This window comes from Misgurnus anguillicaudatus, chromosome 17 (assembly GCF_027580225.2).
Source record: "Misgurnus anguillicaudatus chromosome 17, ASM2758022v2, whole genome shotgun sequence".
NCBI lineage: Eukaryota > Metazoa > Chordata > Actinopteri > Cypriniformes > Cobitidae > Misgurnus > Misgurnus anguillicaudatus.
Window position 1 is genome coordinate 7,626,065 of NC_073353.2, and position 25,298 is coordinate 7,651,362.

The 25,298-nt window shown below is 37.9% G+C and overlaps 2 protein-coding genes across 5 annotated transcripts in view; both read left to right on the forward strand.

Moving 5' to 3' along the window:
* Positions 1-7,454, forward strand: part of LOC129452570 (E3 SUMO-protein ligase RanBP2) — a 34,955-nt gene extending 27,501 nt beyond the window's left edge. For both annotated transcript variants that reach the window (XM_073854906.1, XM_073854907.1), the window contains 7 exons: positions 105-277; positions 371-533; positions 715-801; positions 1,017-1,162; positions 5,721-5,994; positions 6,091-6,425; positions 6,768-7,454. In XM_073854906.1, coding sequence (XP_073711007.1) covers positions 105-277; positions 371-533; positions 715-801; positions 1,017-1,162; positions 5,721-5,994; positions 6,091-6,425; positions 6,768-7,073 — 1,484 coding nt within the window. In that variant the 3' untranslated portion in view covers positions 7,074-7,454. The remainder of the gene's footprint in view (positions 1-104; positions 278-370; positions 534-714; positions 802-1,016; positions 1,163-5,720; positions 5,995-6,090; positions 6,426-6,767) is intronic.
* A 5,480-nt stretch (positions 7,455-12,934) lies between these two features.
* LOC129452573 (E3 SUMO-protein ligase RanBP2) overlaps positions 12,935-25,298 on the forward strand; it is a 51,193-nt gene continuing 38,829 nt past the window's right edge. For all 3 annotated transcript variants that reach the window (XM_055216553.2, XM_055216555.2, XM_073854905.1), the window contains exons 1-11: positions 12,935-13,147; positions 13,847-13,914; positions 14,005-14,116; positions 15,172-15,324; positions 15,403-15,633; positions 16,526-16,668; positions 16,853-17,048; positions 17,174-17,474; positions 17,561-17,742; positions 23,769-23,950; positions 24,045-24,168. In XM_055216553.2, the coding sequence (XP_055072528.2) occupies positions 13,076-13,147; positions 13,847-13,914; positions 14,005-14,116; positions 15,172-15,324; positions 15,403-15,633; positions 16,526-16,668; positions 16,853-17,048; positions 17,174-17,474; positions 17,561-17,742; positions 23,769-23,950; positions 24,045-24,168 (1,764 nt within the window). In that variant the 5' untranslated portion in view covers positions 12,935-13,075. The remainder of the gene's footprint in view (positions 13,148-13,846; positions 13,915-14,004; positions 14,117-15,171; positions 15,325-15,402; positions 15,634-16,525; positions 16,669-16,852; positions 17,049-17,173; positions 17,475-17,560; positions 17,743-23,768; positions 23,951-24,044; positions 24,169-25,298) is intronic.

Sequence of the window (25,298 nt, forward strand, 5' to 3'; positions counted from 1 at the left end):
GTGAATTACACCGCTTTTTTGTGCAATGTTTAGCTGACTGTACATCGTCACGTTGGTAATAGACTTCATAAAGAATGGATTGATTGTGTTTTTTATGGTTATAGACTCTGACTGCACCCTTGTGTGGGAGAAAAAAGCGACTCCAGAGGAGGAGGAGAGAGCTCGACAGCTCCTGCTGCCACCGGCCTTCCTGTGTGGAGTCGGCAGCGACTCAGAACCGGAGGCCGACAAACATGAAGACTTTATCACTGAGATCCAGAAACTGCAGCAGCTTCAGGTATAATGAAGCACGTCATCTGATTCGCTCTGTACCGTCGTTTCATGCCTCAGTAAAGCATGTTAATGGATGCATGTCTGCATTTCTTTACAGGTCAAGCAAAACCCTTCCCATGATGCTGCGGTTCTTCGCATTGATGATGTCAGAACCGATCGCAGTGAACCAGAGCAGACAATCACATCGACCTCTGATGCCAGCTGCCCCATCGACCTCTCCAGCAAAAGGAGCACCGAGCAAGACTCCGGCACGGGATCAAGTGATCACCGCACTTTCACCCACAAATATCTTTCTTATCGACATTTAAACCAGGGCTGCCAGCTCGTGCTCCTGGAAATTGACTGTCCTGTAGAGTTCAGCTTCAACCTTAACACGTAATCGTGTTTAGTGGATCAGCACTCGGTCTGATGAATTTGTGTTTCTCTTCTGTAATTCAACAGCGGCTCCCTTCAGCTTTGCATCTGTCGGCGGATTTTCATTTGCAGACTTGGCAAAAGGTTCAGGCGATTTTACTTTTGGTAAAAAAGGTGAGAAGTGCTTATAAACCATCGTTTCATACAGCAGAGGAGCATTGAACTGAGAACAGCTGATATGAATGTTTGTTCAGCATGCAGCCAGTAAACAAAAGAAAATATGCTTGTCACCTTTATAGTGTGCTGCATTACTATATTAGGAAACTGTCTTTAGATTACATTTGTGTCATCTCAGTCCAGTACAGTAATGTAAGAACTTGCTTCTGTAGATGAACAATTTTCCTGGGCGAATGCGGGAGCTGCAGTATTTGGGGGAGCTCCAGAGCGAGATACAGCACACAATGAAGAGCACAGCGATGAAGAAGAGCCTAAAAGTGATGAGATCCACTTTGAGCCGATTGTTTCTTTGCCAGAGGTATTCACAGTGTTTTGTTGTTCAAGCATGTAGAGATGTTTAGGATTACATGGATGATCCTAAAATGGTCGCATGGCACATGCAATGCTCAAGACTTTCCTTTTCAACCTTAATGCCCCCATAACAAGCTGTTTCTGCTATCTTATGTTAATATTGAGTACCTACAGAGTAGTTTTATATCCTTCATATCTCCAAACAGTCTTTAGTTTTTTCAGATTATAAAAGACAGATCAACTCTTCCTAATTTACAGAGTGAATCACAAGCAAGCAACACACACAAACACAGACATTTTATGTAGTTTTACTTACCGCCTGTGACTTATGACCCGGTTGGGACCGCCCCATTTCAACCAAATCCAGCTTTAAACAATCATGGATGCAAAACACCGCTGCTACCCCGGATAATCAAACTATATCTATTGTTTCCATAATGCTGGGTATATTGGGAAGCTGAACAAGCTTACATTTTCAGGCTTTTTTGTCTCTGTTTAGCATGAGGAATCAACTCTTAACTCTTTCCCCGCCAGCATTTTCAAAAAAAGTTGTCAGCCAGCGCCAGCATTTTTTTATGATTTAAAGATTAATGCCTTCCAGAAAATGTTCATTTTTAAAGGGCCCATGGCATACAGAGGTTAGCATTGCTACTTTGTAGGTGTGAGCAAAAAATAGGTAATTGAAATTTGTCCCTCTTTATGATGTCATAAGGAGCTCTTATTATAATAATACCGCCTCCTTAATGTGCACTATCCAACCACACCACTGCCATTTAGTGCAGAGAGAAATGAGAGAAAAGAAGGACTTGACAGCACAATTGAGTTTTCGATTACAAAAAACCACCATCATTGTGATCTGTGTTTGCACTTCATCCGCTCATTTGCATTTTAAAGGACACACCCAAAACGACACATTTTTGCTCACACCTACAAAGTGGCAATGCTAACATCTACAACCCCAAAACAGAAAAAGTTGGGACACAGTAGAAATTGTGCATAAAAAAGGAATGGAATAATTTACAAATCTCATAAACTTATATTTTATTCACAGTAGAATATAGATAACATATCAAATGTTGAAAGTAAGATATTTTGAAATGTCATGCCAAATATTGGCTCATTTTGGATTTCATGAGAGCTACACATTCCAAAAAAAGTTGGGACAGGTAGCAATAAGAGGCCAGAAAATGTAAATGTACATATAAGGAACAGCTGGAGGAGGACCAATGTTTAGGAATAGGAATGTTGTCCTATTCTTGTCTATTACAGGCTTCTAGTTGCTCAACAGTCTTAGGTCTTCTTTGTCACATCTTCCTCTTTATGATCCGCTGAATGTTTTCTGTGAGTGACAGATCTGGACTGCAGGCTGACCATTTCAGTACTCAGATCCTTCTTCTACACAGTCTTGATGTTGTAATTGATGCAGTATGTGGTCTGGCATTGTCATGTTGAAAAATGCAAGGTCTTCCCTGAAAGAGACGATGTCTGAATGGGATCATATGTATCTAGAACTTGGATAAACCTTTCAGCATTGATGGTGCCTTTCCAGATGTGTAAGCTGCCCATGCCACACGCACTCATGCAACCCCAAGCCATCAGTGATGCAGGTTTCTGAACTGAACGCTAATAATAACTTGGGTTGTCATTGTCCTCTTTAGTCCGGATGAAATGTCGTCCCACTTTTCTAAAAAGAACTTCAAATTTTGATTCGTTGGACCACAGAACAGTTTTTAAATTTTTAAATGAGCCTTGCCCAGGGAAAACGCCTGTGCTTCTGGATCATGTTTAGATATGGCTTCTTTTTTTGACCTATAGAGTTTTAGCTGGCAACGGGGAATGGCACGGTGGATTGTGTTCACCAACAATGTTTTCTGGAAGTATTCCAGAGCCCATGTTATGATTTCCATTACAGTAGCATTCCTGTATGTGATGCAGTGCTGTCTTAGGGCCCGAAGATCACGGGCATCCGGTATGGTTTTCCAGCCTTGACCCTTACGCACAGAGATTGTTCCAGATTCTCTGAATCTTTGGATGATATTATGCACTGTAGATGATGATAACTTCAAACTCTTTGCAATTTTTCTCTGAGAAACTCAGAAAACTACTTTTCGCTGCAGTATTGGGGGAATTGGTGATTCTCTGCCCATCTTGACCTCTGAGAGACACTGACACTCTAACAGGCTCTTTTTATACCAAATCATGTTGCCAATTGACCTAATAAGTTGCAAATTGGTCTTTCAACTGTTCCTTGTGTGTAAATTTAACTTTTCTGGCCTCTTATTGCTACCTGTCCCAACTTTTTTTGGAATGTGTAGCTCTCATGAAATCCAAAATGAGCCAATATTTGGCATGACATTTCAAAATATCTTACTTTCAACATTTGATATGGTATCTATATTCTACTGTGAATAAAATATAAGTTTATGAGATTTGTAAATTATTCCATTCCTTTTTTTACTCACAATTTCTACAGTGTCCCAACTTTTTCTGTTTTGGGGTTGTATATGCCATGGGCCCTTTAAATATATAAACATACAATATATCAAATTAAAGAACAGACAATCTGCTTTAAAAATGTTTCATTATATCTTCATTTGTTCTGTTTTTATCACTTTTCAAATAAGGGTAGGTTTCTGCAAAAATAAAAAATTTTATATAGATAATTGCATTTTCGTGAAGGACTTTTAATAGAGATCAGATTCAGAACAATGATCAAAACATACACGAAGTTTGACCTATAAGTTGGGTAAGCGTGCCACCTGGTGAATAATAGCGGAAATATGGATTGCCGGAAAAACTTGTCATTGGCATTGAGACGTTTTCTCGTCAATAGCGGGGAAAGAGTCAGAATAAGTTAGAATGCATGAAATAGCTTTAGCCCCATCAAGGTTTTAAAAACATTAATCAATGTGTGTACGCAATTTACAGAGCTATCACATGATAAGACCGACGCACTGAACATACATGAAAGTTGCCATATGGTTATTGTGATTGTTCTTCTCAAGAGGAACACATGAAACAAGACGTTGCAGGGATAGCGGTATGCCAAGTCTGACTGAACGTCAATGAGAATAGTTACATAAATGTTTTCATTATGGATAAGGAGGGTTTTTAAGCTATGAAACAGGAGGTATTAAAGGGATAGTTCACTCAAAAATGAAAATTCCATCATCAAATTCCAGACTAATAAGCATGCTTGTTAAAAATGATTAAGATTGTAGGTCTTACCATGGGTTCACATCATAGACCGTAAAAAAATATGACTTAGTGTCCGTGACGTCACCCATTGGCTTGTGAAGATCGCTTTTGAAGCTTAAAGTAGGCGTTGCCTGCCATCGCCATCTTGGCCGCGCGTCCCCGCGAATTACTCGCGGAAAACCGAAAATGGATAAAGAGGCGGGACATGGGTGAAGCTGAGGTGAAACCACGCCCGCCTAACGCGAGTCTAGTGACAGTAGTGGCTGTTCAACAGACACTCAAGCGGCCACGCCCTTAATTATGCAGAAGTTTAAGGCTTAATATAATCTAAACGGATGAGTTACAAACAAATTCACCCCCCTCACAGTTGTCATGAAGGGCAAAATTAGCTATATAGGCCAAAAACACTTTTTGTACCAGGCTGTAAACATATTATTTTCTACTGTAAAGTTGGCCATTTTTAACATGGGAGTCTATGGGAATTGACTCCCTTTTGGAGCCAGCCTCAAGGGGCCAGTCGATGAATTGCAGTTTAAGTCACTTCCGTGTTGGCTTCATTAGAGAGATCGGAAGGTTGCCCCTCGGTTCACACCAGCGGCGTTTGAGGCATCAAATTTGCGTCTACCACGTCTAGTTTGCCGCTTGAACATTTTGAATTTACTCGCTTTATTCGCGTGTGAAATTCTAGTCATTGAGACATTCACGTGGAAATTCGCGTCATGGGAGGGGCTTCTGTGACTCCTCTCGCTTCCTGTAATCACGTCACTACATTGGTTAACATGGCGCGTTTTTCTGCCAAAGTTAAAATTTTTCAACTCATGCGTTTGCCGTGGCAACGCTCAAATTGCGCCATTTGCACGAACTAGACGCGCAAATTAGGTGGAATCGCGTCTACCGCACCACGCTAAACACCTCATTCGCCCGCGAGACCTCCAGACACGCGCCAACGCGTCTTTACATTGACTTCACATTGAAATCACTCGCGCTTGATTCCTCTACCACGGCTGGTCTGAACGCAGCATTAGCTCACAAATGATAAAAGTTATTACAATCGCTTTTAAAGTGCTTTAATTGTATATAAAGGAGTTGCCCAAAAACACGTTGATAACAATCCTGAATCATTTTATTGCTCAAAGAATGAATAATGATATGAAATAACAGTGAATCTTCCATTATTAAATAACACATGACTACTTCCACGGGTTGCTTGGGTAATCCCATAGGAAAATGTTTTAACCCTGTCTTTACCTGTATGTCAAACTGTGATTCTTTCACAAAAACATTGTAATAGCATGTGGATTTGAAGCACTGCATTAAAGCTGTGAGCTGTGAGAGAGCTGAAACAATGTTTCTTTTGACTCCTCTAGGTGGAGGTGAAGTCTGGTGAAGAGGATGAGGAGATCCTGTTTAAAGGAAGGACCAAACTTTTCCGCTGGGATCGCGATCTGAGCCAGTGGAAGGAGCGTGGAGTGGGAGACCTCAAAATCCTCTTCCATCCAGTAAAAAAGTGCTACCGTGTACTTATGAGACGAGATCAGGTCTTTAAAGTGTGTGCCAACCACACCATTACCACGAACATCGAGCTGAAGCCCATGAACACCTCGGCCAATGCGCTGGTGTGGACGGCCACAGACTTCACAGGTATAAAAGATGCAAGAAAATATGTTTCATCTGCTCGTTGGTCTTGTTTGCCAGCTGATCGTGTCATGTGTGTGTTTTTGTAATCCTCACAAACAGAGGGAGATGCTAAAGTTGAGCAGCTCGCAGCCAAGTTCAAGACTCCAGAACTGGCCGAGACCTTCAGACGGACGTTTACGGACTGCCAGAGTCGCATGTCGCAGGCGGACTCCTCTCAGATGTCCGTAGCCGCGGGACTTTCGAGAGACGACAACCCTGTGGTTTTCTTCAGCATCGCTGTAGACGACGAGCCGGTCGGACGGATCACGATGGAGCTTTTCTCTCACATTGTTCCTAAAACGGCAGAGAACTTCCGAGCTCTGTGCACTGGGGAAAAGGGCTTCGGTTACCGTGACTCAGTTTTCCACCGGATCGTTCCTGACTTCATGTGTCAGGTAAAGATATACTGTGACTTTCAATACATACAACCCTCTACAATGCCACTAAATCAATCTTCACTCTGCGTGACTAAATTATGTCTAATGTTAGCCACTGACTAATAAATACAAAATAACAAAACTAGAAAGGTTCCCTGTATAATGCAAAATTTTATCATCCTCATCACAACAAATATCTTGTGCACAGCTGACTTGATGATGTGGAGGTTGAACAAAGTGTATTTGTATATCAGTTTGGTGAATAACTTAAAAGATTTATTAGCCATTGTATTGCTAAGGTGTCCGCAGAGGGTTGATGGGTACAAAAGTGTTTCATCTACGTCTTCTGCTGTCTTTCAGGGCGGTGACATCACCAACCAGGATGGAACAGGAGGAAAATCAATCTACGGAAATAAGTTTGAAGATGAAAACTTTGACGTGAGGCATACAGGTCCAGGTCTGCTGTCTATGGCCAATCGTGGAAGAGATACCAACAGCTCTCAGTTCTTTATTACCCTGAAAAAAGCAGAGCACTTAGACTTTAAGCATGTCGCGTTTGGCTTTGTCAAAGATGGCATGGATGTGGTTAAACGGATGGGAGAACTTGGCACAAAGGAAGGCAAACCCAGTAAAAAGATCACTATTACAGAGTGTGGACAATTGTAAGCTTTTTTACATTCATGTTTGGCATATTGAGATAAAAACAGAATTTGTCATTTCTAAACTATTGTTTAAGAGTGAGTGGATTTGTATATGTAGTGGTTTTATTTACAACCTTGTTTCATTGTTCATGTACCAATAAAGTTGCGACACTAAGACCCAGTGGAGTTCAGCAATACAGTTTTATTTAGCTTTTGTACAAAAAGTACTTAATCGCAATACCTGCTGTTAACTTACCATGTTCATGTTAGGCTCGCAAAAACTTGATGCTTTTTTTGCTCTACATGGACCCTGTGTGTAGTCCTCGTTTTCTTTGTTTCCTCGATTGTTCCTATGAAGCTACTTTATTTTTTGCACTTGCATCAAATAAACATTTGGTAATTTGCATTTCACAATTTCTTTAAAGTGTGCAGGTATTTAGGAGAAACTGAAATATTGCTGATATAAAACCTTGCTGTTGTGGTAGAAAAAAATTGACAGATTTTTATGGCAGAGGGTCTCAAACTCCAGAGGGCAAACGCCACCCAAAAAGCATAACAAAAGAGTGTTTCAAAAGCAACAGGGGCCCCCGTCTACTCACACGCACATTATCTTTCAATGACATTGATGGCATAATCTGTATAATAATAATAATATATACTTTATTATCCTGATGTGTGGGTGGAACCCTGAGTACTAAGCGCACACGCTCTTGAGATTATCACGTGAAATGAAGCAATATCCAATCAGAAAGCGAGATGATGAAAGACGGAAGCAGTCATGGTGCAGCACAAAGTGAAGTTGATGCAAAATGAACTTGTACAGACCATGTTCCCACTGTCTCCATGACTTCACCCAAACACTTTTCTTTTTTTTCCTTGAATTTTCAGTAAAAATCATTCCAAACACTATCACTGAAATTTCTTCGTGCATATCGTCCGCCATGCTTATTCTGAAGTCTCGCGAGATTTCCTTTGTTCACATTCGAGACTCTGGTTAAAAATCTATTTGTGTGTGGTATGCTGTCTTTGACACGTCATGGCACACCACACACTATAGGTGCAAAACGGTTAAATCTAGAATTTTTTATCTCTTTTTTTATCTTTCAATCACATTTTGAAAATCTTATAAGATGTAAAAAATCTTTTGGTTTGTACCCGGCCAGCATAACTCTCGGATTACTAAACCAAACTGCTATACCATACAGCAGAACAGGTTCAATAATTCAAGCCCGATAAAACATTGACATGACCTTCTGGGCAACTCCAATCGTTCTCATCCTTCGTAGAAAATGACACGCACTATTTATTTGTTTATTTGTTATTATTTATATATCATTTTCAATCATAATAGATTAACCACCATCTTAGGATCAAACATTTCCTCTGTTTTCCTGAAGTTTATTACAAGACATTGGGTCTCATTCACTAAACGTGTACGCAAAAACGTAAGAACAACTTAGACCACACATTAATAATCATGAACAAGGGAAAAATATGTAAGGAGTAATTGACGATGGGCCATTGAATTATGAGAAAATAATGCACACCCAGGTGGCACGATGCGAAGTGAAGTGCTGTTACACCGCGGGTGTGCATTATTTTCAAATAATTCAAAAGACCGGAATCAATTATTTCTATACAAACATTGCTCTGGTGCCTTTTTTTAAAGACATTTGACAAGTTAGATGTGCGGTTATCAGAAATTAATGCATACCCACAGAACATTTCTCAGCCAATACAGCATTTAAAAGACCCGTGGTATAAATAAAATAGATATAATATAGGGTTCTATTTCCTTGTTCATGATTATTGCGCACGTGTGGTATAAGTTGTTCTTACGTTTTTGCATACATTTAAAATAAATTATAGTAAGAAGGTTTTGGTTGAATCATAATTTGTAAGTTAAAATGTCCGAACGCACATTTTACGAACAAATTTGTGTGTATGCATGCTTAGTGAATGAGACCCTAACGTAACAACATTAGCTATTTCTGCAGTATCTTTACCCTCATGCAAAGAACAATAATATCAATTTTCCAGGATGGTGACTCCAGTACTCATTCATGTACAATGTAAATAACAATGGTGGGCCTACACACCCCTGAGGTAACCAACACTAATGGACCTAAACTCAAAAAGTGTGTCACCTACCCAACATGCTAAGTTTGCTAGTACACTGAACGACTTGATTAGCTGTTTCAGATGTGTTTGATCGTGGAAGGGTTGGAGCTCAAATCTGGAGGATGGTAGCCTAACTCACAACATGATGCACCACAGTGAGAATTGCATCATCATCATCATCATCATCAGTGGCCCTGTTATTTTGATAGGCAAACTGGTCAAGTGTCAAGATGATCTAACCTCTTTCCAAATGGTCTATTTATTTACTGCACACATACTCATCTTTTAGGCTCATATTAGTTATTTTTTTCACCTTTGACCACAGCTTATTTGAATTCCTTCCCAAGTCACTATCAACTGACTCTATAACTTCTACATGCTTCTCTAATCTTATAAAACTGGCTCAGAAAAAAGCTTAATGATAAGTAAATGGTCCCCTTTTTTTACAAGCCAATTATTTCTGATAAATAATATAAAAGTGTTGTAAATCCATAAAGGGGTCATAGCGTGAAAATCTGACTTTTTCCATGTTTAAGTGCTATAATTGGGTCCCCAGTGCTTCTATCAACATAGAAAACTTGAAAAAGATCAACCCAGTAACTTTGTTTGGGTAAGACATTTTCTACAAGTTTTGTGAGGTAGGTAGCAAGGCAAATTACAAGTTGTGTAAATGTTACAGACAAATCCTGGACACATCTTCTGTATTCTCCATAATAATCTGTGTGTGAAAAGTGCTAAAGCTTTTGCCCAGTCGCAGATCATTTGCAGAGTGGTGGGCTTTAGGTTTGTAGTTTCTGATGTGTTGGGCATACACTATGCCATTTCAGCAATGTCATGGATAAACAACAACTAGCATCGTAAGAGTAAATCAAATGAGATGTAAAGCCAAAGCTCATAAATTATGTTCTCACACTATATGGTTAGATCGCTGAACTGGGACTTGATGGACCATTCTGAAATCAACACATATCTACAACTGTCAGTCATTTCTTTTAAAAATATATTGATATGATGTCAAATAAGAGATACATGTATTTTTTTGTCTTTGAACAAATAGTCATTTTAGATAATCTTTTTTTTATTTTTATGGAATGATGACTTTTACTAGCTTGTGCACAAAGCTTATCTTAGAGTCTAACCATTATCCTTACTAAAAGATACATTGCCCAAAAATAAAGCATTTGAACTACAAAACACAAAATGTTTAGTGATTCATTTTAAAATTATTTAATAAGTAAAATAATTAAAATACATTATAAATCACTTTTTTAAGTGATCTTTTTTACAGATGGGCTTAAATGGTAAAGTGCCACAAAACACATGCAAACTATAGCCAACAGCTTTGTGGCACACTAGGCTACTTCAAGTCTGCTAAATTGGAACAACTAATTTTGTACTTAATGCACTTTGGTTGTCTGAAAGTAGTGCTATGTCCAACTAAAGTTGTGTTAAGTATACTTTGTTGTGCTAAAGTGGAACTATTCCAAGTATACTTTATATAAACTTGGGTATCTACCCCAGAACAGAGCATTCAATGTGCACTTCAAATATATTTTGACTAAATAACACTTTAAAGGTAAACAAAGGGGAACTGGAGCCCTGCTGGTATCCCTTGTATCCTCTGGTGCTCTTGGAAGGGTAAATGTTGTGAAAATAATTGGAAAAAACAAATTCCAAGTCCAGGCACTCAGCAGGATGCAAAAGCCAAAAAGCCCCCACCAATATTCAAGGGCCAAAACATTAAAACACCAACGCGCATCGGCCCACCGGCCCCCACCAGGGCGCTGGCAACAAACAGACAGACTCACACACCACTTATAATTGTATTGATTTCAGGTGTGCCACTCTAACACTTGCAACACAATTTTTGGCCACTGGAGGCAATAGTTCAAATACTGTCTAGTATCAAAGGTGAAACCATACAAATACAGACATCTAGTGTACTCCACACAATATATCACAAAAATCAATAAATGTGAATAGGCTAATTACCCATCATGATTCTAAATTGTTATAAAACAGCATGAGGGAAAAAATATATATAATATAATGCATAGCATTCAAAGTAAACATCCATACAACAATACACTGTCCCTATTGAGATACAACAATTACAATTGCATCCTACTGAGTGCCTGGACTTGGAATTTGTTTTTTCCAATTATTTTCACAACACTTTAAGAGTGTTGGACATAAATTTGTTATAATTATAATAAACTAAGGACATACTATTATTTTCCTAATAGTGACGTTAAAACACATTTCGGGCATAAGAAAATTGTATTGTAGTAATGAGTGAGATAGAGCTGCACTAAGCAGCTGATTGCCATTAGGCAGACTTAGTGGTTTCTACAGAAAATATAGTACTATATATTAAGTACTGTAGCCCTGCTATAAAATGTATTAACAATTTAAAATTAAAAGATAGTGGTTGCTTGTCACTGGGTGACAGGAAAGTGGTTGTTTATTCTTAAGTTAGTTTACCTTTTAAAATATCACGATTACACAAACAAAAATTCATTAATTAATCAGACAAAATCATAAGTGGTTCTGGGGGCATACAAAACAATTGTGTGTGTGCGTGCGTGTGTGTGTGCATGTGTGTGTGTGTATCCTGCGGAAAAAAATGACAACCACCTTACTAGTCTAATTTGGTTGTAATTACACTATCATATTAATGACTTGGTTACAACCTTCAAAGTTTGATATATTGTGCATGACACAAGCAAGAACCGCCGCTGGTGTCTGTCGTCACAAGCAGGGCTGAAAATGACCCCACAATTCACTGCGGGAACTCTAGTGGAAGGGGGTGGTAATTTTAGATACTTATTATTAGATGGTTTTAAAATTACTGTTTTTTGTGTTTCTTTCTTAGAATGTTTTCTTGAGTATTTAAGCCACACAAACGTTTAACAATAAATGTGTCCTCAGGTTAAAAAAATTGTAGATTGTGAAAATTTGGACTTTTAGTATATAGATATTTTAAATAAGAGGAAAAATCTGAAAAGAAACCAATAGGCCTACATCAGTCATACAGAGCCACTTTGACTGTGAAGTGTCATGTGGCACGCTTATGTATTATAAAATAATAGTTAAAAAAAAAACTCACAATGGAGAGTCATTTTTATTTAGTTATTTAGTTGTCCTTTTTAATTTCACCATTTTAAAAATTCGAACCTGTTTGATTCACCCCACTGACTCTGTCCCCTTGCGTTTCCCCCACACCTCATTTACAGCCTTGAAAGAAAAGAAGCAGAAATTAGTTGACAAAATTATTCCATCCATTTAAATTTTTTAAAAATATTTTACAGGAACGTAATTATAATATTAGTTGCAAGATATTAATTCTCTGTAATAAATAAATCAACTGTATTACGCTTGCATGATTTTTGTAAAAAAAGCCATAAGGTACATCAGAGGAATGTATACACTGTAATCAACAAAAGACAGTTGAACATGTACTCCAATGTACAAAATACAATGAGAGATCATTCAATCATTGAAGTAAAACACCTTGACTTTTGTTAACAGGTTTATTATGGAAAACATAAAAAAGACATATAAGAATGTGAATTAAACAAGAGAATACAGAGTATATGGTTTATATTTATTTATTTATGGCCATTCCCCCTTTTCCCATCATATGTATATTGGCCTATGTATATCCACTACAGCCCAGTCGGTGGCGGTAATGCAAGTTGGTTGCCAACCGCCAGTAAACACCAAAGAAGAAGAAGAAAAAAGGAAATACGTCAGAGTCGAAGCCGATTGGCCGGCGGGACATACGTGATTGCGCCATTTGCCGATGAGCAGCCTTTGCATGTTCATGTGTATTGGTCTCGTGTGTTGATTTGCTTAAATGATCAGCGTTTATATCTCGAGATCAGTCAGCGGTGATCTATAACTATGAGGCGGACTAAAGCAGATGTGGAGCGCTATATTTCATCCGTTCAGAATGCTTCTCCGTCTCAGAAAGAGGTAAGACAAGTACAGGCCCGATCTAAGACCCACAGCAGTTCATCGTATTCTGTCTGATCAGTCAGTCACAAATTTATTAAACATCTTACGGCTTTCTACGAGTCTTCAACAGACCCCCGGAAAGAGCGACAAAACATGTTTTTAAATAATTACAAAGACAGAGATTAACTGAATCCGACGAGTGAACTACAGCCTGAAATGTTTCATTACTGAATCTGTCATTCAAGTAGTTACTTAATTCACTTACGAAAATTAACCCTAGTTTAACTACAAATTAAAGAAAAAAAATCCACGGTGTTTGTAGTAAATCGTGGTTTTATGAATAAAACGATAAATGTTTATTCTGAATTAGTCTAATTCAATAAACCACACCCAGCAGCAACTATCCTAGAAACTTAAACAAGAAGATATTTCTTTGAAAATGAAACTGATGTCATTTAATAACATTGCATTCATGCTTTTTAAACAGTTTTCCCTAATTACCCAATGAACTTTTTATGTAAGTAAGTTAACTTAATGTCAAAATGTGAATTGGTTTCATTAAATTCACTGTGTGAAAAGTGGACTGAGAGATCTCAGTTTCTGATCTAATTGACTTCAGTGTAAAAATAATCCTGATACATCACATGTTGTTATTTTATGCTAATATTGTGTAATTGTGATGGAATTTAGCGAAACCTCCTGTTTTGTTTCTTGCAGAGGCCGGTTAAAGGGTTTCTGTTTGCAAAATTATACTTTGAAGCTAAGGAGTATGAACTTGCCAAAAGGTAATTTCTTTTGCGTCTTTGTAAAATATATTTTCAGTTTTGCTGAGAGACTTGATAATATTTGTAAATCTCTCTGTTTCACACACACAGATGCATTTCCGAGTATTTAACAGTACAGCCAAAGGATCCCAAAGCACACAAGTTTCTTGGGCAACTATATGAGCGTGATGGTGAACTAGACAAAGCTGTGGGATGTTACAAGGTATTTGAATACTATTTACATGAACACTTTCTGTAGCCTCTGTAAAAATTCTGGAAATGGATCTAACAATTGAATTCAAATATGTATACTGCAGTCTTTGGCAGGGAAGCGTTTTTATGTACAAGTAGGGCTTTGGAAAAAGTTAAAATAATAATTAGTTGAATGCCTGTTGAATGCTTTATTCTGATGCATTATTTTTTGATAAACGCACACCTGACCTGTCTAATGTCTTCAAATCTGTGGTAATAGTGGTTTAAGAGAAAAATTAACTCCGGTCGCTTGAATTTTTTGAATTTGTTTATTTGAAAATAATGCACTCATTATTACTGCATTACCACCTTGAGTGTGCATTATTTTTGAATAATTCAATGACCCGTCATCAATTATTTCTTACATAATTCATAAACATTTATCATCAGATTTTGTATAATGAATATTTCTATTAAAAGGTTCCCGCAGTCATCGAAAACCTGAAAATGTTTTAATCTCCAATCTCTTAAAAATAAGATGGTCAAATTCTTTAAATAGCAACATCACTGCGTATGCAAGAGCCATGTGGTGTTAAAAATCAGCAGCACTTAACTGTGTCATAATACAGGTTTGTGTACACAGTTGTGCATTATGGCTTCTCTATTTTGGCCTAATTTTTGTTAAATAATTAAAATATCACACAGTCCTAACCTAACTGTTAGCGAGTCGGCTTGTTACCCAAAGGTCACCGGTTCAAGTCTCACGTTCGGTAGGTTGCCACAGTTGTGTATGTTCACGACTAACTGGGATGGGTTAAATGCAGAGGTCACATTACAAGTATGGGTTACCATACTACTGGATTTCATATATCCACTATGCAAATGATTATGTCTGTAATGTTTTTGGTAATCCCAGCTGGTCTGTTTAGGATCATTATTATCTTGACTATAAATCTCGAAAAGTTGTATCCAATTATTTTACAGAGTATGATTTTCCTAACTAACTCCAAACAAATGCACCTCAGGCTTTTTCTCATTACTCCAGTATGTATAAGCTGATGTGTAGGTTTGTGTGTTATGTGTTAGCGTTCAGTAGATCTTAATCCAGCCCAGCGAGACCTGGTTCTGAAAGTGGCCGAGCTGCTCTGTAGTAAGCCAGAACGTGATGGCCGAGCCGAGTACTGGGTGCAAAAGGCTGCCGATCTTCTACCGGGACATCCCGCTGTTTTTGATCTTAGGGTAAGTGCAGTTAAACGTGCTTTTTAAACAATCTGTCTTCTAAAGCTGTCCTAAGATCAGTATTTCTTTTTTATTAAGGAGAAACTTCTGAGTGCTCAGGGCCAGAAGGGCTTCAGTCAGCTGTACGAGCTGCTCTTATCTGAACTGAGACTGCGTCCTCATGACGCTTATGTTAACAGCAGATTAATCCAGCTTTACGACTCGGACGGTCGCTATGAGGAGGCAGTCAAACACTGTCTCGCTGTGGAGAAAGCTGGCGGTCTCAGAGACAATCTGGACTGGTACAAGGTTGTTGTCAGAACCCTTCAGGTTAGTGATGGAGATCACTTTTTTTGAACAGGTGCTTAATGTAAATGAAATGTGAGACATGCTCTTAAACAGGTCATAGTTCATCTTTAATGTAAAAGACAATCAAAATTCAGCTTCACACTTTACTATGTTTACATTATTCTGTTTTCATTACAATCTACGGTTACACATGGCATCATCCACACTACACATGGTTTTCATCCCCCATAAACTGAGACTTTTTTAAAACCCTGCAGACCCCGTTTTAGTTTGAAAACTGGTTTTACGATTCAATTACGATTATTATGTCAACAATTCTATTCAAACCGATATCACAATGCGTTACATCCTCAATTTTTATATTAATGCACATGTTAGTTTGTCTTCTCACACTTTTGTGTCTCTTTCTTGTCAAAACCCTGCATTAAAACTCGCATCATTTAGCGTGGGCACACTCACCTGAGAGAAAAACAATGCAAAAGTTTTTGTGCATTGATGCAGTAATCGTTCACATTAGCATCGCAATGCATCGCAAAAACGATTGTTTCATGTGTTTAAAGTCATGTGTAGTGTGGACTAAGGTCTTTTCTGAAATGATAATTTACAAATGCGGTTTTAAAGCATAAACGCTCAAATACATACAGACCCTCAGTGTGAGCTGACACTATCTGTTTGGTCCCTTTTTAACATCGATAAGCTCATTTATTTTGCTATTGTACGTGTGCACAAACAAGGCTTCGCATTAGAGGGACAATTTTCCCATAAGAAGATAATTTACTCATTATTTTCTCCTGTCATTCAAACCCTCTAAATTCCTAACAATATGAAGCAGATTGTTATAGAGAGGTTTGGTGAGAAACAATATACAGTAAACTAAGGCGGTGTGTTTTCACACTGGTATCCTCTCTTTCAGGAATATCTCCGGCAACTGAGTGTGTCAAATAACAAGCGGGCGTCCCGTAAGTTTCAGAAAGAGCTTTTGCTGGCACATTGCAATCTGCTGAGACTCACGCTGGGAGTGAAGAACAGTCAGGAGAGCGCTGATGCTCTCTGCATGTAAGTTACTCATAAAGAAAAGTTGATTGCAACATTACACTAATTAATGTTGACAGAAGTAAAAAAGCGTAATAGGACCTTATTTAAAGACCATTTGATGCTTTCCAATCATTAGAACAACTATGAGGCTACCAAAATGATACCAACAAACATAAAATGTAAAGTCCTGTCTTTGTGTTTTCAGTTTTGATCGTGAAATGCAGTCTTTGAAGAATACGGCCACAAACACTGTGGATGAGCTGTCAGAGGTGTTCACAGAGATGAGAGCTCACTTGTACCTGTACGCTGGGACACTGCTGATGAAGATGTTTCATGAAAAACTGCTGCAGTGGAGGGGCGTGCGTGATCTAGCAGCGTTGTGTTATCTGATTGCCTGTCAGGTACACCGGATCATTTACCTTTATTCTTTCTCACCTTTATTCTTGCAAATTAATTCAATTTTATTTATAAATTTAAAATATGAACGCATTTGGCCACAGTCCCTAATTTACCATCTCTGCTTCAGGCTCCAAGACCCAAACTGAAGGTTTTTAAAGGTGACCATGTGACCCATCATCTTCTGGAGTTGTTAGCCTCTGATCGTCAAAGCCAGGCAGGTCACATGCTGTTGAATTTGAGCCAGGACGCTACACAGCTTGTGAATGAAGTGGTAGAAGCGTTCGGGAATAAGATCGGGCAGAATGATCTGCTCCAGAAGCTCTTCGGTTCACTGGCACAGGAACACCTGTCTTTCATCAGCAACGATGATATTCACAACATCAGCGCACAGCTGCCGGACATCACAGATCTTGAGAAGTGGGACAATGGTAATATGATGAGGGTTTTGTGTTTATGCTCACAGTAAACAGTTGTGTTGTGTGATGGTGAATGAGCAGATCTTTTGTCGTTGTAGGTTCAGTGTTGTTGCATGGCGGGGCTCTTCAGCACCTGACGTGGCTGGGCCTGCAGTGGGCTCTGATGGGTCACAGGGTGTCTCTGCAGGACTGGATCAAACCACTCTTTCCACGTCTTACGCTTGAGACCTCCAAACTGGACACCAACAACCCTGAATCTCTTTGTCTGCTGGACCTGGAGGTATGTACTTGATTTTAAGATCAAAGTAAAATCATTATTTCTTACATTCGTACTTGCTCTTTTTGTAAATGATTCATTAAGTGCATATCAAATTGACACATTTGTTCCAAAATGACTAAATTGGTGCAATGCAAGCAAAATCCTTTTTTTTTTTTTGTGCGAGTCTTCAGTACTTGTGAGTTGAATTAATAAGAAATGAGCACCGAAAAAGTTATTGTGTGGACTGCATCAATATGGCGTTGTATTGTCTGCCTCCATGCGATATGTGAATCGATATGCTGGCATCAAATGTTGATAAAGAAATTAATAAAACAAGATCTAAATGGATCAAGTCACAGCTTCCAGTGGTAACACCATATAGGGAGGGAGAACGGGAGATGTAATGCAACACAAACTGAATTACGGATGAGAAAAATAGTAAGCCATCAGCTGCCCATGTTAGAACAGGGGAAATATGAGAACCGTGACAGATAAAAGTATGTTTGCAGCTATTATATTCGAGTATAATATGTATATAATTTAGTATGCTAGTATCTAATATATCATTATTTAACTTGCTATACAATTACAATTACAAGCTTTAATATACATTTTTCTGTCTAACTCTCTTGTGTAACATTAAATAGCGAACTACCATTCAAAAGTTTTAGGGTCACTTTCACTTAGGGTCCAGTCACACCAAACGTGTTTATGGCAGTTGTGGTGCCTTTTTTGAATGATATTCTATGAGCATGGAGGGTTTGCGCGCTGTTTATGCGCGCTGAGCGCCTTGCGTTTTTTTGCCGCCTGCCGCGCACGCGTTTTTGAAGGAGAGCGGAGAAGCGCCCGACGTCATTCTTGTCTTTCCATTGTCCAATCGAATGAGGGGAGAGGCGGGCCTTACGTTGAGGTGAGGGAAGTTTACAGTTGCTTTGAAGAACCGGACACCACTCGCTCACTCTCTCCTGCGTGTTTGTGCACCTCTCACCCTCAAACAAGGTCAGAGCAAACGCCCTCTTTTTAAAGTTTCTGCTAATATGACAGTTAACAGCAAAAGAGCGCTCACGCTTCAATATTTGATTGACAAGACAGCTGACTCGGTGGTTGCTTAGCAATATGAAAAGCCGCGTCGCACTGCTCTTTTTAAAAAAAGGAAGTGCGTCGCGCCTTGCGTTTGCAAGCATTTAAAGCGCTTTTGGTGTGACTGGCCCCTTAGGCTATTTATTAATATATTTTCACATATTACTAAAATGGCTAATTAGGGCTCAACGCAAATAATTCTTTTTAGGGCCAGTGGTTCAAGTTTTCAGTGATCAAGCCCTGACAAAAATTTCTCTGGCTCCACCAAAAAAAGATTTCAAGTCAAACATTTAAAATAATAATTCAAAAGTCAAATATAATAGTATAAATATTTTTCGTCATTTATTAAGACAATTGACCATTTTAAATGTAAACTCTGTGTCCACAAAAACCAATAAGGTAGAAGAAACCTCATGAGTCATGACATTGCTGAGAAGTTAACTTAAATATGTCTCGATGGTAACGTTTGCATAAGAATACATGCAGACAAACGGCTACAGGCAGAACATATATTTTAGTGACTGAGGGCGAAGCACTGGCCCGATCGTTCAAGTGACAATACTTTTTACTGGCTCGAGCATCTTTCACGCTTGCCCCTGGCCACCGGGCAGTCCTTTATGTTGAGCCCTGCTAATTGATCAAAACTATTTAACCATAAAAGTCAATATTGTGACTGCTTAAATCCAGTCAAGGTTCGTACGGTCCTGAAAAACCTGGAAACGTTTTGGAATTTTAAAATCGAACCTCGCAGATCTGAAAAAGTGCTGGAAGTTTTGTATTAAAAGAATACATGTAAAATGTAATCAGTCGATTTTGTGATCAGACAAGTCCAGGGAATGCTCGCTCAGGGCTCCCAAAGCAAAATGCATCTCTCTCCCTGCCCATCGGGCTATCTTGACTTGCATATCTTGACTAGCATACTATATTATATTCATATTAGATTCATGACAAAATCTTCCACAGCAAGCTTCAAAGTGATATAGATTGCATGTGCTGTGAAGAGAATTGCAAAAAAGACTACAGTATGTAACTCCGTGCAGAACTTGCCCTTAAAGCGACAGTAGCCCATATTTTTCTGATCAGAAAAATAATCCAATCTGTAGCTGGAAAAACATTGTATGTGACACATTGAACCTCTGTTAAATGTTGAGTATATCCAAATATATTGGCAAAATTTGGCCCATGGTGAAAACTAATTGTGCTATGCCCTCAACATCGAGTGGCAGTTTTTTAATCTGTGACTTCAGTTAATATTTCAAATCTTGTATTTCAGAAGATAGTTGGTCTTCGTCATTGTAGCCTTTTTAAGGTGATGTCAGTGTTACTGGATATAGGGTTGGGCGATGTCCCCATAAATTGGCAGTTGACGATGGTTACGTAAACCATCGCGATGGACGATGATATTGTTAGGTGGGGGGGTATTTTAATTTTTCGTTATTTTTCGTTATTATATAATTATTATTTGTTATTTTACTTTATTACTTCCACTTAAGAAGAGTTGTGCACTTTTTATTTTAATATATATTTTACATAAATACTATTCTGTACTTAAAATCTATAATTTTGTTATTTTACTATCCCAACTAATGTCTCTTTCCTATAGGTTGAACATAAGGGGAAAAGCTTTAATCCACTGAAGAAGAGTTGTGCACTTTTAAGCACTTTTTAATCTCTTTACATAATTTTTTTTCTATTTAAAAGCTATAATTTCGTTATTTTACTAACCCAACGACTCCTCCGCGCTTTCCAAATTTTGCACGTAAATATCTGTGCATATGTGCCACCAGTACTCCGTCAGAGAGCGGGTCTTCAGCACCGCGGGGAGCAGCCAGCACTTCAATCCGCAGCTTATTAAAACTAGACAAAGTGAACAGGGCCAGACACATCTAAATTTAAACATGGTCTGTGTATGTAAATCCCGCGTTTCGGTCGGAGTGTTGTTCCCGTTTTCTTGTTCTTGACGTTCGCTGAATTCTGGGTTTATATCCTAATCTGCTGCTTCAGTGCAGTATAGCCTCAATGTAACAATGAGCACGATCTCCCGAGACACTTCAATAGGCTACTAATAAATGATTAATATGGGCTGTTTTCTTGTACAAAATTAATTCTTTTAAGATAAATGTACAACATGTAAAAAGACAAGATTCTAGCAATGTCAAGATTAGGGATGGGCATTTTCCAGTAACTTACTATTACCAGTAATTTACTATTACTTTTAATATTTAATTTTTCGAATATTTAAGCTCATAAAGAACAAATATTCGTTTATTTAAATTATGTTAATTAAGACATGCGTGTTTAGTAGTTTTCATTTTGTCATAATTTCACAGAAGGCTTATAATTAGGAAATAACCACAACAAGCTAAACTTATATTCTGTATGTATATATATATATGTATGTATTTTTAAGTTGAAAACATTGTGTATATATATATATATATATATATATATATAAGTTCTTCTTAAAAAATATCCTACAGAAAAAAATGCGTTAAAACTTAATGCGGAGCGAAGTCTAGTCAAATCCTTAGTTTCAAGTCGGTCGTTAGTATGAATTCATTACTGTTTGATCTTACATACATTATATTATACCAAATATTATACACTAACCCCAAATCTAAGCGAAGTTTGAGGACTTGCGAAGTTTAAAGTTTGAGGACTTGACAAAGTAGGCTATCATCATTTAAACAGACTCAAAACACCAAGAGCCCGGAGCAAACGAAAAAACACATCTACATAACCGACTGCTCAGTCGCCATATAAATATCTTCTCAGTTTAGTTTGACATGTATTTGTGAATAAAGAAAACCGTATTTATCCTACCTGCTTCGGTGAAAGCCCGTTCTTCTGACTAGATACAATAGCCTAATGCTGGTGCTGCGGAGAAAACTCTTCCTCGTGATCATGATTATCCGATAAAAACAACAGACGGATTGAACAAGATTGAATATCTGTATTTAACATTATTTTACAAATAACGTAAGCGGCTCTATACCTTATTGTTGACTGTGCAAAGTTACTAACGTTAACGGTGCTTTGCTTTAAACTGCCATGTGCAGTTATCCGGTTCATTTTCGAAAGAGCACCGCATATAATAAATGTTCTCCGTTTCATTTCGTTCTCCGTGTCTGTCTCCTTATTAACAAAATAAAGTAGACTTTATAACAGAAAGCTTACAAATCTCTCATGATGTGTTGATGCGGTCGGCAGCGGAGAAGCACGTTTAATAACACATGAGCACTCACTGGCCAAATACGGCGCGCCGCGGACAAACCCGGAGATAAAAGGAAAAACTTAAATTCGTCTGCAATCTGCATTGCCAAACAATCAGAAATACATACAAATTAATGTTCATGTATATTTTACATTTAAGTCTGTAAAAGACAGTATAGATGAAGTGAAAAAGCATTAAATAAGTTGTTACCCTTTGGTGGCACATTAAAAACAAACAAACATTCGAATCGCACTTTTTAAATTCGAATTATTATTGCCATTCGAATATTCGAATATCCGTGCCCATCCCTAGTCAAGATCAAATGCCTGACAGGATATTTTCACAGACTAACACACGTCACGTCTCAGGCATAGACTACAGTATTTAAAATAGCATATATGCATTAGTTATATTTTCTATTTAATTTATCACGCAAAGATATTAGGTTAACTATAGTCTATATAGTCTAGAAGAGAGTAAGTGTATGACGACTCGCAGCGGGGTGGGGAGGGGGCGTGGCATCACGATGGTGTCTCTCCATCGTGATGTCAGTCAACCATCACGATGGACGATGATATCGTCTATCGGCACAACCCTAACTGGATATATTATTTATTTTATGCTGCCTCCCAGTTCTTTACTGTAGGTATGTAAACCTACTTGCTGGTAGAAAACAAATGGCTTGTTGTTGATTTTAGTTTAGGTGTGGTGTGATACATTTTACATTTGGGCATTTAGCAGATGCTTTTATCCAAAGAAAAAGGCAAATTTTCATTGGATTTTTATTCTTTATGTATACATGGAATTTTCCAGGTGATGATTTTTGCCTTGAAAGTATGGAAAAGTAATGGAAAAGTATTGGTAAAAATGTGTACGAACCCTGTCCATTAGTTTGAAACCCCCGCATACAGCATTTATCACTGACTGACGTTCAGTTGCACCTTATTAATATTAAAGGTGAGCCTTCAAATCTTAAGTTTATTTGACAGTGAGTTTACATTTTAATTTGCATTTAACCTCCATACAAAATTAAAAGGACACATCATGAAAATCTGACTTTTTCCATGTTTAAGTGCTATAATTGGGTCCCCAGTGCTTCTATCAACCTAGAAAATGTGAAAAACTATCAACCCAGTAACTTAATTTTTGTAAAGCATTCTCTGCAAGCATGTAAAAAAATAGGTTATTGAATTTTGGCTCCCCTTGTGATGTCAGAATAGGATCTTATTATTATAATAATACCACCCCTTAATCTGCACTATCCAACCACGGCACTGCCATTTAGTGCAGAGATCAGCTCATTTGAATTTTAATAGACACACCCAAAACGGCACATTTTTGCTCGCACCTACAAAGTGACAATTAACTATCGGTGCCGATTAATCAGTCTACCCATTGCGGGTTTGGGCGCGCGTGGAACACGTACTGTGTGGGAGCAGGCGACAATGGTCAGACATTTAGTGTAGAAGCAGGCATGAGCCAGGGTTTATAAAAAATGGTCCATGTGTGCCAAATATCAAGGTCCCCAGAATGCCTCATAAATTTGGAAAAGAAAAATCCTTAGGAAAACAATAAGTTGTCATAAAATTGCTTGAGGTTAATAGGTTCAATATCAATTAGGCCAGAGATGCATTACAGGAGGAATGTAAGGTGACTTTAGTTAAAATCTTTCTCTGGTTTAGGAATAAGTGGTCCATAAATGGCATTGTGACCATATTAACATATCAATGTTTTTGCTGTGTGTTCTTTTTAGGTGTTTTTGTGCGGTGTTGTGTTTACAAGTCACACTCAAATGCAAGAGACTGCAAAGATCAATGCAAGTTCTCAATCACATGAGCCCAGATGTTTGCCAATGCACATCATGAAGCTGCTGTCATCAGAGAAACAGAGACAATGGTGGGACGCCGTCTACAGTCTGATTCACAATAAAACACCGTGAGTTTATCACACAGACATTGTCACGTGACATCACCTACCCCATACGTACCTCCAACAGTATCTTAAATCCAGCTCTGTTTATTCAATCTAGGTCAGGTATGTCAGCTAAACTACGACTGGTTGTCCAGCATGGTCTGAGCACGCTACGTGCTGGAGAGAAACACGGTCTTCAACCAGCGCTGCTCATACACTGGGCCCAGCATCTAACACATATGGTAAATCTCATTTGTGAATATAAATGAACATTTTGACACACTTGACAAAATCTATTGCTTCTGGTTTAAATAGTTTGGTATTTATCTTTAAAAAAAGGTTAATATAAATCTACATGTGTATGTATTTATTCACACACTGACCATCTGTCGATTATTATGGGTTGTTGTTGTTTAATAATGTTTGAATTTGGCTACTGTAAAGAAACTTGCATATTCAGGGAACTACACTAACCTTTTCCACTGGTGGCACTTGCGCTACCAACTTTTTCAGTTACTGGCGCAAAATATGATTTGGTCGCACATATTTTTTTCAAGTTATATTAAGGCGCTCTGGTTAATAATGAACAATAATGAAACTGTATTGCATACAGATATGCTTTTTATTTTACTTGCCATCTTTTAAACCACATGACGCCTTGTTTTCTTAAACGTTGCAGTCAGTGTTTCCCACAGATCTGAAATTTACTTGGTGGTGGTAACTGGTAAAAAGGGCAATCATTACCCACTGACAAATAATGGTCTACTATACATATGACGAAGAACTAATAATGTGTGACACAACACAATACTTTGATTTATTGAAAATTAATATTAATTTCACATTATATTTCATTAATCTAAACACTCCAAACTTTCTTTGCCATTAACAAAGCTGACACTGTTTGTCAAAGCACCACGAAAACACTTACTGTTTTTGCACTGATATATGAAGCAATTAGACCCCTTTTATCAAACTCAATATAATACTATGTATAGTATATTAATAGACAGTGCAGGTCTATAGATTATAACTGTGACTGATGTTATGACTGATGTTATAATGGTAATAATTTCTATTAAATAGGCACTTTTACTGCTTCTGCTCTATCTTTCTATTTCTCTCTTGCCGGTTTAAAAAGCTTAATCCACTAATTATTTCAATAATATTATTCCACTTATTTTATTTTCAAATCTACTTGCTGTCCCGGTGACAAACTTTACATTGCTTTGCTCGTTTAGTGCAATGGGCTTGACATTAGCACTGCTTTTTTTGCTACAATCTGTGCAAACTTAATATGGATATGGTTTTAGAAAAGATATGGTTTATTAATAATAAGATTATTAAAAACATGTGAGAAAGAAAACGCAGC